General features: G+C 43.7%; 1 protein-coding gene across 1 annotated transcript in view; it reads left to right on the forward strand.

The window, feature by feature from the left end:
* NMT2 (N-myristoyltransferase 2) overlaps positions 1-15,956 on the forward strand; it is a gene marked incomplete in the record, with an annotated part of 72,895 nt that extends 56,939 nt beyond the window's left edge. Inside the window, 5 exon segments of the mRNA XM_077490851.1 lie at positions 2,475-2,583; positions 4,551-4,721; positions 8,753-8,920; positions 12,762-12,899; positions 15,215-15,956. Coding sequence (XP_077346977.1) covers positions 2,475-2,583; positions 4,551-4,721; positions 8,753-8,920; positions 12,762-12,899; positions 15,215-15,235 — 607 coding nt within the window.
* Between the last annotated feature and the right edge of the window lie 560 nt (positions 15,957-16,516).

Genomic DNA, 16,516 nt, shown 5'->3' on the forward strand with positions numbered 1-16,516 from the left:
CATCACCCAAAGAACACCATCCCCTCAGTGAAACATGGTGGTGGTAGCGTCATGCTGTGGGGATGTTTTTCAGCAGTCTGGACTGGGAAACTGGTCAGAGTTGAGGGTAAGATGGATGGTGCTAAATACAGGGAAATTCTTGAGCAAAACCTGTACCACTCTGTGTGTGATTTGAGGCTAGGACGGAGGTTCACCTTCCAGCAGGACAATGACCCCAAACACACTGCTAAAGCAACACTTGAGGGGTTTAAGGGGAAACATGTGATTGTGTTGGCATGGCCTAGTCAAAGCCCAAACCTCAATCCAATAGAAAATCTGTGGTCAGACTTAAAGGGGTTGTAAAGGTAAATGTTTTTTCACCTTAATGCATTTATGCATTAAGGTGAAAAAACATCTGACCGTGCCTGCGCCACCAGTCCCCCCATTTTACTTACCGCATCCCTCGAAAATCCCGCGCTCGCCCCGCCGTTCTTCACCGCTCAGCCTGGCCGCTGATTGGCTGGACTGGATGCATGGAAAGCAGCGCAGCCATTGGCTCGCGCTGCTGTCAATCACATCCACTGACGCGGAGCGCCGGGGGTGGGGCGGCGCGTTATACAGCGAGTGGCTATAGCTGCTGGCTGTATCACGGGAGCATGCCCACAGATGCTTCTCACCATGCGAGGGAGCTCGCATGAACGTGAGAAGTACCTGCAAGACAGCCGCCGAGGGACCCCAGAAGAGCAGGTTCGGGGCCACTCTGTGCAAAACAAGGTGCACAGTGGAGGTAAGTATAACATGTTTGTTATTTTATTTTTATTTTTTTTAAATTAACTTTACAATCCCTTTAAAGATAGCTGTTCACAAGTGCAAACCATCCATCTTGAAGGAACTAAAGCAGTTTTGCAAGGAGGAATGGGCAAAAATCCCAGTGGTAAGATGTGGCAAGCTCATAGAGACTTATCCAAAGAGACTAAGAGCTGTGATAGCTGCAAAAGGTGGCTCTACAAAGTGACTTTGGGGGGGTGAATAGTTATGCACATTGACTTTTTTTCTGCTATTTTGTCCCATTTGTTGTTTGCTTCACAATAAAAAAAATCTTCAAAGTTGTGGGCATGTTCTGTAAATGAAATGATGCATTTCCTCAAACAATCCATGTTAATTCCAGGCTGTAATGTAACAAAATAAGTAAAAAGCCAAGGGGGTGAATACTTTTGCAAGGCACTGTATATGGTGACTGTGTAGTGTCAGCCCTGCCCAATTTTCTTGGTCAATTCATAGCACATACCATATCCTTCTCTTCAAAGCCTAGGCAAATATTGACTTGTGAGGGTATGTTTACTAATCAGGTGCCCTCAGATTCTGGTGCAGCTGTGCATAGTAACCAATCAGCTTCTAATTTCAGATTGTTTAATTAAAGTGATTGTAAAGTCTCTCTTGTTTTGTTATTTTTGATTAAAAAAAAGTCATACCTACCTGCTCTGTGCAGTGATTTTGCACAGAGCAGCCTTTATTCTCATCTTCTCGGGTCATCCCTGGTGCTCTTCACTCCTGTTAAGTGCCCCCACAGCAAGCAGCCTGCTATAGGGCACCCGAGCCAAACCGCAGATCCGTGTGTGCATTCAGACACGGAGACGCAGACCAGCCCCACCCCTCTCTCTGCTCATTGGCTCACTGATTTTGATTGACAGCAGTGGGAGCCAATGGTGCATGAAGATAAAAAACCTTCTGCCTTTACAACCACTTTAAGATTTGGCAATAAAACCTGGAAGCTGATTGGTTTCTGTGTAGAGCTGCACCACATTTTACACTCTCCGGCTTTTGTAAATAACCTCCTATAAGATAACACAGGAAGTGTGCACAAGACCCGGACAGCTCTGAATTTATAAAAATGTCAACGTTGTGTTTTTTTTTTTTTACACTTATTAATGAGATATAACAAATTGGTTTTAAGAGACCGGTTGGTAGCAAGTGACAGCCATTTCTTGTTAGTTTTACATTTTAAATGTCCAGACCACATGATCATGTTTAAAATAAATAAGATGTGTGTGCCATAAATCTTTCTCCTTCTGATATACCTACTGCTAAATGACTGGACTACTTTAAAGTGTTCTTATGAGCCATGAAATCTCAGCTAAAGAAGTCTTTTGAAGGCTGATTTTCCGACCGTAAATACTGAGCCCTCTGCCCGAGGTCATGGGACCAATGCTTCGGTGTTTAATTATGTGACTGACACTGGGAATATTCTGTAGTAGTGGTATCCTCAATAAAAGTAGCTATGGTGGGGTACAAAAGTCAGGGTGGGGATGAGAAGTGAGGTATTTGGAACATAGGATGGCGCTGCCCAAATTTGGACAACCTATGGGTCTCCAGGTATTGAGGAGCTTACATGTACTAGTATGCCAGGTATAAGCAGGAGAATTACAAGCTAGCTTAGGCTCACAGCCTTAAGATTGAGACACTGAGCACCAGTAACAAATGTTCTCTTTTCTCAGGTACTGGCACCGCTCCCTAAACCCTAGAAAACTGGTAGAGGTGAAGTTTTCTCACCTTAGCAGGAATATGACGTTACAGAGGACTATGAAGCTGTACAGACTTCCTGATGTAAGATTTATTATTGTCTGATATTGCAAGATTTACTGTCACTACATGGCCTAGTGCTGCATACGGGATAATTTCTGTATTTCTGAACACTTTTCCTACCTGTCTAATGTTACCTCAGGTCTTTAAAGTCTTTTTTTCTTTGTTTTTTAAATAATGAACAAGTTATACATACTTGCTCTGTGCAGGAGTTTTGCACAGAGCACCTCCGATCCTCCTCTTTTCGGATCCCCTGCCGATGTTCCTGGCTCCTCTCGCTGTAACAGCGCCCCCCTCAGAAAGATGCTTGCTTCGGGGGCACTGCTGCATGTTCGCTACTGAGCCACTGCTCTATGCCTCCATAAGACAGATAGAGCCCCCCCCCCCCCCCCCCCACTCGCTGTGATTGACAGGAGTAGGCAGAGTCCCGGGACAGCCGAGGCTATCATTAACATCGCTGGATCAGAGAGAGCTCAGGTAAGGTGTGTGTGTGTGGGGGGGGGGGGGGGGGTGGATGGGCCTGGACAGGGCCTGGACAGGGCCGCTGCATACAGAAGGTTTTTCACCGTCCCCTTTTAGAACCACTTTAAGTGTACCTTTTATTTCAAAGTTGTTCTGTTGGGAAAAATGCAGTTTAAAGCAGAAGTGAACGCAGCTAGAAAAAATGGCACATCTTGGACCCCAATGAGCTTGCAAGCATGATTATGCAGATTATGGCACATTTACCCAGCAAAGCTCTTCCTATTTCACTTTCTCATCTTCTGAGGTATACAGCAGGATTTCACTGCAGCCAGTGTCCTAACACCTTAAGGAAGCTGCATATAATCTGTGGTAATTACTTTAGATCCTGTGTCCCATTCTCTATCCAAAAAGTCAATTTTACCCCTGGTCAATTCTCCCCTCCCCCCTCCTCTCCCCTCCCCCCTCCTCTCCCCTCCCCCCTCCTCTCCCCTCCCATCCCCAGATCCATGCCAGGCTCTTTGAGTCTGGTATGGATCTTGAAAGGGAATCAAATGCCAAAATGGATCAAAAATGGCATGGGTTCCCCACTAAAATCCATACTAGTCCTTTATCCAAACATGCAGCCCGGCAGGCCACATGCCCTCAACATTGGGGAATGGCTGCTTTTGGGCAGGGGGTCTCTGGGCCTGGTACGAATCTGGGGAGGGGGGGTGGGGATAAAAAATAATTTGGCGTGGGGGCCCCCCTTCAAGATCCTCAGAGCACAAGTCGTATGCCACAAGTCGGATCGGTTAAGACGGCTCTAATAAGGAACCATTGATTTTGAATAGTCAGAAAAAAGCTAGAGCGGCTAAATGCACATTAATTAAGGCTGGCTGAGACGGGTAATGGTAAAGGCCCCTGGTGGATCCAGACTTTGTCGCGATGATGCGGTGCCTTGACCAATTCCTGTGACGTCAGCAGAGAGCGGATTTCGGCCCACTCTCTGCTGAAAACTGGTCACAGGAGTGCAAAACGAATTGCACTTCTGTGACCCATAGGAGAAGTCCAGCCTAACAAGCTCAGGCTGGACTTTTCCTTTTTAAAGTAATGTTTTTGTTTTTTTGTTTCCCTATTTGCCTGGAAATCTCCTGCCGCTCTGCCATTTTTTTTCCTCCCCGAAAATTAGAAGATTGTAAACCAGTGTATTCAATTTAGCTAGCTCTTCTCTTTAATCCTTATCTCCTCGCTAGCTCATAGAAAGAATGTATTTACACAGCCACGCTGTGCAAGTCTAGTCTGGTCATAGTTCCTATGAGGTCAGCATGCTAGAGCGCCGGCTCTGGTTATGTATCTAGTGTCATTGTAAATACAGAGCTTTGCCAATAGATTCTTAGCTGATTTCCTCAGTCGGACAACAGTACCGCCAGCCATTTATTACCGCAAGCTGCTCTAATTAGAACATCCTCCAGAGCTCATACTGGAATTCCTGTGTTCTATCCAGCTGATTGCATTGCTCCTATCACCTCTTTATTTTCCCTTCTCATCAGGTAACAAAGACCGCCGGGTTACGGCCGATGGAGAGGAAAGATGTCACCATGGTCCAGCACTTATTGAATCACTATTTAAGTCAGTTTAATCTGGCTCCTGTGATGGATGAAGAAGAGGTGTTGCACTGGTTTCTCCCTCAGGATAATATTATAGATACCTATGTTGTAGAGGTGAGTATTAAATTGTGACTTTTATTAAGATACAAATATATTAAGAGGTAAGCTGTCAAAGTTATGGGGTCATTAGAAAAAAGTAGTAAATGTAAAGCTGAACATAATGTAAAGCTCCAGGCAAACCGCTAAAATACACAGATGAAATAAAATGAAGCTGTTTTACCTGCTGAAGGATTTTGATCTCTGTCCATTCAGTCCTGAGATTTACACAGCCCTGCCAAACAGCAGGAATTTCTGACAGGAGATGTGATTTCTTATGCTGCAGTGAAGCAACATTTGCAGGTTTTGTCCCTCCCCTGCCTGTGACTGGACAGTGAAAGCGGAAGCAGCAGCTTCATGAGCTAATTTATCTGCCAAATAAACAAATTCTTTTTTTGTTTTCATCAGTGCCCATCAGTGCAGCCGATCAGTGAAGGAGAAAACTTACCGTATTTATCGGCGTATAACACGCACCCCAAGTTTAAGAGGGAAGTTTGAGGGAAAAAAACGTAAATTTAAATGCAGCGTAATCAGTGTCCATCTGCAGCCTTGTCCATCATTGCAGCCTTCCCAGTGTCCATATGCAGACTTGTGTCATTGTAGCCTCCCCAGTGTCCTTGTAGCCTTGTTTAAAATTGGCGCCGATCGGAGGAGAGGAGTGATCGCCACCAACATACACAAAGCAGAGTGTACTTCGGCTAGACTCGGCTCTGCTCACAGTCAGGGGCGGGACTGCGAGAGGTGCCGAGTCTAGCTGAAGTACACTCTGCTTTGTGTATCTCTGCTCCGCTCGCTCCTCTCATCACAATCAGCAGGAGATCGGCGTATAACACGCACCCACGATTTTCCCCTGATTTTAGGGGGGAAAAAAGTGCGCGTTCTACTCCGATAAATACAAAACTTTGTAAATAAGTACAGTAACGGAAACAACAAAATTTTTTTTTTTCAACATTTTCGGTCTTTTTTTATTTGTAGTGCAAAAAATAAAAACCCAATAGTGATCAAATACCACCAAAACAAAGTTCTATTTGTGAGGGAAAAAAATTACAAAATGTAATTTTTGGGTACAGCGTTGCATGACCGTGCAAATGTCATTCAAAAAGCAACAGCGCTGAAGGCTGAAAATTGGCCTGGGCAGGAATGGGGGAAGGTGCCCGGTATTGAAGTGGTTAATTAACGCATGCATTTAAATATTATTTATTTCATTCTGTGAATTGAGTTTAAGGCCCCATGCACACATCCGGACCATTTTGTCTGGTTTTCATCCATTCCTTGACAAATGATAAATGGATGTAAATGGATGATCATCCACTTACATCAACATCCGTTCCAAAAAAAAAAATGGATCAAAGCTCTATTTTTCTTACGTTACAAAAAAAACGGATTGGACGAAAAACTGATGTAAATAAACAAACATTTCTAGAGGATGCAGGCCCCTTGTTATCGGCAGCCCTGGGTCTCATTGAACGTTTTGGAAAGTTTGCAGGCCTCAGAATCAATTGGGACAAGTCGTAGATTCTCCCCCTAGATGTAGGGCCCCCAAACCTGGATCAGGCGCGTCTCCCGCTAATAAGGACTAGCTAAATTAAATATTTGGGGATCCAAATTACTCTCTTCCTAGGTGAATATACTAAATTAAACATAGAACCCCTTTATACATTAATAAAAGGAAAAACACATAACTGGGCACGCCTCCCCCTCGGAGTAATGGGCCGTATAAACTTGCTTAAAATGATTCTCCTACCAAAGCTCCTTTACATTTTCTGGCATTCCCCAGTCTAATTGCCTCAGCGCATCTTTAAAATTATGGAGTCAATACTTAACTTTTGTCTGGGGCGCTTCCCGCTACAAGGTGTCCTGGAAAGTCCTAAAAAAGCCTGCGGAGTTGGGCAGGGCTTCATTGCCTTTTTATATTGCATCCCAGTTATCTCACTTCTTCTATCTTGATAAGGAGGATGAAAACGGATACATAAAATTGCGCACCCTTTCCAACTTTCCACGTGATTTGCACAAATTGGGGGGGCATGAGGGACAGGTACACCACAACTGCAAGATCTGGACGCTGGCACTACGCAGATTGAGAGTTCCCACCACGCATACTCACACGCCACTATGGGACAATTGTAGTCTTCCTGAGCTGCTCACCATTCCAGACACGGACCTCTGGGTCACTTAGGGGGTACGATACCTTCATCAGGTAATGGACAGCACGGGAGTTAAATCATTCCAGGCGCTTAGGATGACTTTCGGCTTGCCCAATACGATGTTTTTTCTTTTCCTCCAGCTCCGCCACACACTGCAGACCCAAATTGGGGGGGGGGGGGCGGGGGCTGTGCCTGATCTTCAACCCATACAATTGGTGGATGTGCTGACTGGGGAGGACCCCAAAAAGTTAACATCTGTCTGCTATCAGGCTCTTAGCTTGCCCACGGCCGTGGAGTTTTCCGAAAGGCTGAGGGGGAGATGGACGTGGGGGAGCTGGGAGAGGACGAGTGGACTGAAGCCTTAGTGGTTGGCAAACTGGTTTCTCCCAGGCTGGCTGATAGACTTACCCACTTATACATACTCCATTGTTCATACTTAACCCCGGCCCGCATAGCGAGATACAACCCACAATGGAACCCCAGGTGCCCAAGATGAGAATAGCTCCTCCTGTCATTTACTCTGGTCTTTTCTGACAGTCCAGTCATACTGGGAGCTGCTGGTCAAATTCCTTCATGATGACATGGGCTCCCCATTAACATTATGCCCCAAGCAGTGCTTATTAGGAATCCTTCCTGATGGTGAGCAGAATAAATCCCTCCATATATTTATACAGGAAACGTTTGCAGCCAGACTACTGATAGCCAGGAAGTGGATGCTAACCAATACACCGACATTTCGGGAGTGGGTTGTCGCAGTCAACCAATCTCTAACTTACTAAAGTGTTATTTATAAACACGGGGTGCCCAGCAAAATATCACAAAATTTGGGATCGCTGGCTGGAAGTGCCGTCAACAGCAATGGGTACAGAAGATGATTGACCTAGCTTAATAGTATGGGAGGGGGGACCTCTAGTGCAATGCAGGTATATAGTTTTGGCATTGCTACTCTCTTGTGGATTGAACATGTTTGCCCATAACAATCATGGGCGAATACCCTGAAGACACACCAGAGAATTGATGTAATGTGATGTAGTATGTATAATATATGCAGACACAACTTCAAGTACATCATTTGGTATTACTGCCTATCATACTATATATATATATATATATATATATATATATATATATATATATATATATATATATATATATATATATAATGTATTTTTTTCACCCTATGTATGTAACATGTACACGCACTGTTCTGTTTTCTTTTTTGGTACTCCCATTTCCCAGAGATAAAAGTTTCTTTTGCATTAAAAAAAACAAACGCTACATTTTTCCATTGCTATTGGATGTAAAAAAAAATGAATGTAAACTTCATCCATTTTTTCTTTGAAAAAAAAACATGACTAAACTGATGAAATGAACGGTCCAGTTGTGTGAAAGGGGCCTAAGGGCTATTGATGCCGTACCTACCAAGTGTTTGCAGTAAATACCGCAGAACAGTATAGTAAATTGACAGTTTCAGGACTGAATGCGGTATTTAGGGGGAATGCGTCTGAACACCTGCATACTGCATGCAAGCCGAGCCAGTGACAGAGGGCGGGCCCGAGCCTCGCTCTGTTTTATGGACACAAAGAACAGGGCTCGGGGACGAGCACACATGCTCCTGGCTCCACCCCCACATGGTATGGGGGCACTCCGCAGGTGGGTGGTGCCAGGAGTTTCGATGGGGGACCTGAGAAAAGAGGAGGACCGGGGCTGCGCTGTGTAAAACTATTGCACAGATCAGGTAAGTATAACATGTTTGTTGTTTTACAAAAAATAAAAGAAGCTACTAATACAGGGAATATATTAAGGTGAGAAAAAGTTTGAGCTTTAGAACCACTATAATGTGTAGTGCAATGTGGTAAATCCTGTGTATGTATGTGTGACGCCTCTGCTTTGTCTTCTCTCCAGAGTTCAAATGGTGTATTAACAGACTTCCTGAGTTTTTACACATTACCCTCCACAGTGATGCATCACCCGCTGCATAAAACGCTAAAAGCAGCCTATTCCTTCTACAATGTCCACACAGAGACTGCGCTGCTGGACCTCATGAACGATGCACTCATTATCGCCAAATTAGTAAGTAATTATCACCCCATGGATGAGCGGGGTGCTTAGTATTCACTGTGAGAGGCAACACATCTTTGTCTAACACTTATTAGACTGTTCATATAGAATACAAACTGGTGGATGCAGGCATGTGCTGTGATATATTAACCTTGTTATACCATTTCTACAGTCAAATATAAGTACACATGGCAACAAAACCATAACCATGGCATGTATAGGATGTTCAGCAATAACAAAGCGACTCCCATAAGAACCAAAACGTAATCATCACATCCACAATCCTCACATTGCAGCAAAACCCGGGTACACAGGCAATGGTAGATCTGCACAGAACCCACACCTCATTCCTATTAGAACATGCTTGGGGTGAAGTCGGGTATTTATTTTGAGAAGCGAGTCAATTATTTTTTTAATTTACATAATCTTTATTTATTTTCATAATAATTTTACAATAAACAAACTTTATACAGTTAGGCTCGGTTCACACAGGGGCGACTTGTCCAGGCGACTTCGCCGCCTGACAAGTCGCCCCCGTTCTTTACTACGGAACCGTTCTAATAGGAGCGACTCGAGTCGCTCCGACTTAGAAAAAAGGTTCCTGTACTACTTTTGCGGTGACTTCGGGCGACTTGCATTGACTTCTATACAGAAGTCGTTTTGCAAGTCGCCGCTGAGGTCGCGGCAGGTCGCGGCGCTGCAAGTCGTGCCGCGTCCTGTGTGAACCGAGCCTTAAATAATCGGTTTTACGAAGTGAGTCAATTCTTCCAACATCAGTACCTGAAGGTGATGTTCAGGTGTCCAAAAACCTTTGGCCATATAGTGGATTTAAAGTGGTCGTTTTTTCATTTTTCCATCTATTAACCCCTTCCCGCCGAGCGTACACAGATGTGCGTACTCGGCTTCCGGGGGTATACCGGAATGATGCCCGCACCTGCAGGCATCATCCCGGTACCGTTTTTTACAGCGGGCGATTGGCTATCCAGCCATAACAACCGAAGTAGCTAAAAGCCCCCTCCCGGCGCTGTTACCGGTGCTCCCGCTCAATCGGGAGCACCAATTCACGCTCCGATGCCCCCGGCTGCTGCGGAGGAACTGGAATGAAGCCATAATCGGCTTCGTTCCAGTCTCCTAATAGTAAACACGGAAGTGACGTCATGATGTCACTTCCCGTTTACTCGGCTGCCAGTGGCGCCAGTTTTTAAAAAATATACAGTATTCAGAATCGCCGTTTTCAGCGATCTGAATACATTGAAGTGTAAAGGAGGGGTGGGAGGTCTTTTAGACCCCCGATCCCTCCATAAAGAGTACCTGTCACCACCTATTACTGTCACAAGGGATGTTTACATTCCTTGTGACAGCAATAAAAGTGATCAAATAAAAAAAATACTATTTATTCATTTTAAAATAAATAAAAATAATAATTTTAAAGCGCCTGCCGTCCCTGTGAGCTTGCGAAGCAAATAAAACACATACTTGTTTTAACTTTGGATATTTTTTTTTTCTGCCAGTAAATGCCTTATATGGCCCACTTCCTGTTTTTTTGTCTTGTCATTAGCCTAGGCTTATGACATCATGCACAGCTCTCTCATTAGAGTTTGCCAGGAAGGGAGGGGGGGATGAGTCGTAGGAGGGCCAATGAGAGCAGAAGGGCTGCAGTGCTGGAGGTGTGTGTCTGTGTAAATCCAGGAAGTGAACAGGCAGCAGCTTCAGCTGCCCACACTTGAAATGGATGCAGCCAGACTTAGTGGAGGGAGATTTGTGCAGCATATCTGGCAAGTACAGAATCACAGTATATATAAAATATGCAAAGTGGTTGAAGGGAAGCTTCAGAATCGCAAAGATGTTTTTATTACAAATGATGTGAGCAGACTGCAATTCATCTTTAAGGAAGAATGCCATGTATGGCCAATTTAACATAGTTACATCAGTCCAGCTTGACGCAATTTAACCCCTTAACACCGACCTAACACACATGTGGCCTCATTGCACTGGGCTTTTTTTTTTATGTGGGGTCACATATGTGTTTCTCCCTTTGTGCTGAGTACAGGCACTGGAGTCTCACTGAGAGCTCTGGGCCCTGTACTAACGATCGGGACCCGGAATCAGTATCTGTGAAGCCCATCCCTGTTGTTTTTTTTTTTTTTTTTTTTTTCTCGTTACGTGCAGAAAGAAAGAAAAAGTTTGTAAAAAAAAAATTAAAATAAATAAAGCAAAATACCTAAATCAAGGTTTTATCTAGGTTAGGGTTAGTGTTTGGGTCAAGTAAGGGTCTGTATATTGGACAGGTTTTTTTTTTTTTAAATTTAGCATCAGTGTTCAGTGCGTTTTTTTTTTTTTTTTTTATTTTTTTTTTTTTTTAGCTAGGACAAAAAGAAAAGCAAAATGCGCACTATTGCTTCTGGGCTGTGCTGCGGTACAAATTACATGCACAGATTTGGTATTGTTGTGATCCTCAGTAGTAGGAGAATTTGTTTTAGGTTGTTCTTTGGAGGTAGGTTATGGTAGTAAAAAGAAATATACAGCTACGTTTTAAAGAAATATTTTTTTCACTATTTTGGGGCAGTTTTCCTTTGATAATAATAAAAATCGGGAGATATCCATAACTATTTACTACCAAATGAAAGCCCAATTTGTCCCGAAAAAACAGTGTAATCCACCTGTACACACAAAGTATTTGTGATATGTACGGTTTTGCTAACACATGTCAAAGTTGCAAAATTGGGCTTCGGCATTTCTTTTTTTTTTTTTACCCATTAGAGCCCTTTTCACACTGGGGCAGTTTTCGGGTGCTTTAGCGCTGGAAATAGCTTCTGCCAAATGACTGAAAACCATCTATTTATTGCAGTGTGACTTTTCACACTGGGGTGGTGCGTTTGCGGGACATTATGAAAAGTCCTGCAAGCAGCATCTTTGGGGCAGGTTGTATACAGCGCTCCCAAAACATCCCTGCCCATTGGAATGAATGGGCAGCTCTTCCAAAGTGCCTCAAACGATTTGAAAGCGCCTCAAAACTGGAGTTTTTAACCCCTTTTTTGGGGTTAAATGCACCCCGCTAGAGTCTGAAAAGCACCGCTTAATAACACTCTGCTAAAATGAACGGTGCTTTAGCGCTAACACGGCCGTGGCCCCAGTGTGAAAGGGGTCTTGGGCACAAAGGGGTTAAGTACGTATGTGCCATACCTGTGGGATTTCACTGTAAATCTCTGTAGTAAACACCACTACTCTCCATTAGCTTCCGGGCCCCATGCCGAATGGCTGTTCTGCTGCATTGTGAACTCTGGAGGATGATCGCTCAGCGCTGGTGCCATTCAGGGAACATTTTGCATTTTCTAAATGAATGCAAAGCATATTCTAATTGCGCAAGGTGAAGAGGTGGGGCGGTGGTGATACAGTCTTGCACCTTGTGCAATCAGAGAACACTTTGCATTTACTGAGAAGATGGAAAGTGTTCTCTGAATGATGCCTATGCCATGTGAGTGACCTCTTGTGTTCAGTAAGCAGAGGTGCAGCTGCTTGCCGTTGGAATCGCTGTAATAGCGGTGCCTACTGCAGTGATTTAAAATGACAATTGGCAGCACGGGATCCACTCCTCCAGTTTTACCAAATTATGTATTTTGATATTTGCATAACAGTTTCCAAGGGTGCTTTTGAGTAGAGAACCAAGGCAGGGTGCCATGATTTGCCTGCATTGCATAGAGATGCACAGAGATTCCTTAATCTAAAATAAGGTCTGTAATGAAAACACAACAGTTTTATTTAAAAATGTAATTTTAGGGTGTTTCAAAAGAAGGAAGTAGGAGAAGGCAATATGTAAGCAGATTTAAACAAATTCTCTTCCGGTGTTCTGCAGAAAGGATTTGACGTGTTTAATGCTCTGGATCTGATGGAAAACAAAACTTTCTTGGAAAAGCTGAAGTTTGGCATAGGGGATGGCAACTTGCAATATTACCTGTTCAACTGGAGATGCCCAGCTATGGAATCTGAAAAGGTGAGCAGGCTTTGCTGGACCAAAGAACACAAAAGAGGTGGTAATGGTACAGAATTGTAATTACCAATGCTGAGAACCAGAAGTCCATAGGTGGGAGTAAGAAGGCAGTGGGCAGATGAGAAAGGTCATGTATTGGGGTTAAACGGATGATTATATCCTGCAGTGATGATGAACAGTCCAGAGCTCAGGGCAAGCCTCTTGAGGAAAGTAGAAGCACACTCCAGGAACATGTAGAAAAAAAACAGAGATATGGGCACCTTCTAAGTGTAGACTGTATAATCTTTATTAGACAACGGTATAAACCACTCTCATTTACGTAAGTAAAATTGGGCACATCAGGTAGTCCTGCAGAGGTGAGTCCCCATGCATGCTGGTCTGGGCAGTGTTCGAAATAGCCAACACTGGTCCAAATCGCGCCCCGTTAGCGATATTATAACAAAAGTGACTTTACTATCTCCAGCCATTCCCATGTTCTCCCACTAAATAGCGCCCTATATAAGGCATCCACACCCTTGCACCCATAGCTTGAGAAAGGATCGCGCCTGTCCTTGTCATCGTCAGTGGGCCCGCTTGGAAACGTGTTGCGGTCATGTCCGGTGACGTTGCTCGTCCATCGCAGCTGTCCATCTGGTCCCATCTACACAGAGCCGGCGGACAGTTTCCTCACCTCTGCAGGACTACCTGGCGTGCCTGATTTTACTTCCCTAAGTGTGAATTGTTTATACCTTTTGTCTAATAAATTATGTTCATTCTACACTTAGAAGGCGCCTCTATCTGTTTTTTTTTTTTAATTTTTTTTTTTTTTATTTTGCTGGACCATATCCTAACTTTCTAGGGCAGACTTTGGTTTTCTTGTAAATTTCTAGGACCCATCCTCTAAATTGCACAGCCTTCCAATTTATTCTCTAGGGCCTCTGCTTAAAAAAAAAATATATATATATATATATATATATATATAAAAATATAAATATGTTCTAAGTGATTTTCTAGCAAAAAAAAAACTGATTTTTTACATGGAGAGATATGACAGTAGTTAGAGTGCACATGTGCTGTGTGGTAGAAAGCTGAACCCCAGCCTTCCCTTCAGTCTTGTTAGTTGTACAGGCTTCTCTCCTCTACTGAAATTGCTCTCTCAGATTTAAGGACTGGCAAAACAGAAATACATTTTTGTCCCTACAAATCTGCATTAACCTTCAAAACTGACATATTTTAATCATCTTAGGATGTCAGACACTCTTTAACAATCCCTTAGGCCATATGCAAGAAGCCAGCAGATTCCTGCGGCTGTATGTACAGGTGGATACGGACAGTTGCAGCCGCTGAGCCTCCACAAAGCAGTGACAAGCTGACTGAGTCCCTGGATGTGATCATAAATTGATAGATTACTTGCGATTGGGGACAGATGATCGCTCCTGGAAGAAAGAAGTCGCAATTTATCACTAAGGGGGGATATGATCAACATGTACAAATATATAAGGAGTCCATATAGTGAACTTGGTGTTGAGTTATTCACTTTACAGTCAACACAGAGGACAAGGGGGCACTCTTTACGTCTAGAGCAGAGGTGCTCAACCTGTGGCTCTCCAGCTGTTGCAAAACTACAAGTCCCATCATGCCTCTGCCTCTGGGTGTCATGCTTGTGGCTGTCGGAGTCTTGCTATGCCTCCTGGGACTTGTAGTTCCGCAACAGCTGGAGAGCCACAGGTTGAGCACCCCTGGTCTAGAGGAAAAGAGATTTCATCTCCAAATACGGAAAGGTTTCTTCACAGTAAGGGCTGTGAAAATGTGGAATGGACTTCCTGCAGTGGTGGTTCTGGCCAGCTCAGTGGATTGCTTTAAGAAAGGCCTGGATTATTTCCTAAGTGTACATAATATAAGTGGATACTAACATTTATAGGTAAAGTTGATCCGGGGAAAATCCAATTGCCTCTCGGGGGATCAGGAAGGAATTATTTCCCCTGCTTTAGCAAATTGGATCATGCTCTGCTGGGGTTTTTTGCCTTCCTCTGGATCAACTGTGGGTATAGAATTGGGTATATGGGATTGTATATTATTATTTTTATTTTTTTTTGTGGTTGAACTGGATGGATTTGTGTATTTTTTTCAACCTGACTAACTATGTAACTGTAGGCTTCATAATTACATCTGAACGCTGGCTGAAAGCTGCAGCCGCTGTCAGCCTGTCACTGCTCATGTAAAGGCTCAGCGGCCACAACTGTCCACATCCAGCTGCAGGAAGCCACAGGAAGATCTTTGCCGTGTGAATGAGATCTTATTCTAAATGGTCAGATTATATGACACTTGTCTCATTGCAGGTGGGCCTGGTGTTACAGTAAACTTCTGCATCCAAGACTGCCCCCGCACGCACCGGAGCTGCTCTTCAGGAAGGACAAGCACAAAACCGCTGGAGACGTGGGGACCCGAAGAGACGACGAACAAATAAAGACATCTGAGCAGCCCAATAGGATTGTACTGCAACCACCACAGATTTCATCCGGCGCTGCCGTCATTCTCTCATGGCGCAAATGCATTATTCAAAAAATAAACCAAATGAAAAAAAAAAGACGCAGAACAAACGTAATAAACTGAAGCACACATTCCTTTATAATTTGGAAACATGTTTTTGTTTTTTTGTTTTTCCAAGGACGTGAGAGATCATTTGGTTTTAATTCACCACCATTTTTATAGACAGAGCTGCGGAATGCATGTGACATAATCTCTTCAGATTTGATACTGTACATTCAGTGAGGAAGCAGAGCTATCAACAAGCCCTTCCCAACCCCCTTCCCAAAAAAAACAATTCTGCAAATTATGCCGGACGTTTTTTCCCGAGCATCTGCAAAGGGGACGATTGACTCTTCTCTTGCTTTGCTTTTTGTTCAGCCTGCGGGGATAAGGCCACCAACTCTGTGCGCCGGGGGACACTTAAGATAATGACAGTGTTATGATCGGCAGAGTGAAAGTTCCTTATGTTTGTGACAGAAGAATAGCTATGGCCGGTTTGTGCGATGTTTATAGTAAATATAAGGAGAAAATTAAAGGTGCGCTTCCAGTGTTGCCTTAGGTGGTATGTTGAATTTGCGGTTGAAGTATGTGTAGTGCGCAGTGATGATAGGAGCACCAGTAGTGTGGTGCCACATTAGTGTTTACTATTGGCAGCTTATGCAGAGCTCGTGTGTACAAATCACATGACCGGGCAAAAAGGTAACCTGTTGTGCCAATCAATGTGTCTCCCCATTGGTGAGAAGCCTCTCCCTTGTCTCTGTTATATTTCAAAGTCCAGTTGAACTTTCGCTAATTATTACTGTAATTATTACAGATATAAATATGGGCTTTTCTCACTTTTTTTTTTTTCAACTGCTAGTGCTGCAGCAAGGGTTAAAATTAGGGATGCACCGATAGAGTATTTACATGAGTATTCGTGAAAATGCCCCCCGATACCAAAACCAATACTTTGCAGTGCGATTTGCGTACATACCAAATGAATGGATGCAAATTTCACTGCAAAGAATCGTATGCAATTTGAACAGGGATGCGGTTTACCCATCGCGCCTGTGTGAACCCAGGCAGAGTGGTTTATTTTATCATTACAGTTACTTGTATAACGCCATCAATTT

The sequence above is a fragment of the Lithobates pipiens genome, unplaced genomic scaffold (genome assembly GCF_037356315.1).
Source record: "Lithobates pipiens isolate NorthernLeopardFrog02 unplaced genomic scaffold, aLitPip1_a1.2 Scaffold_19, whole genome shotgun sequence".
In the NCBI taxonomy this organism is placed as follows: domain Eukaryota; kingdom Metazoa; phylum Chordata; class Amphibia; order Anura; family Ranidae; genus Lithobates; species Lithobates pipiens.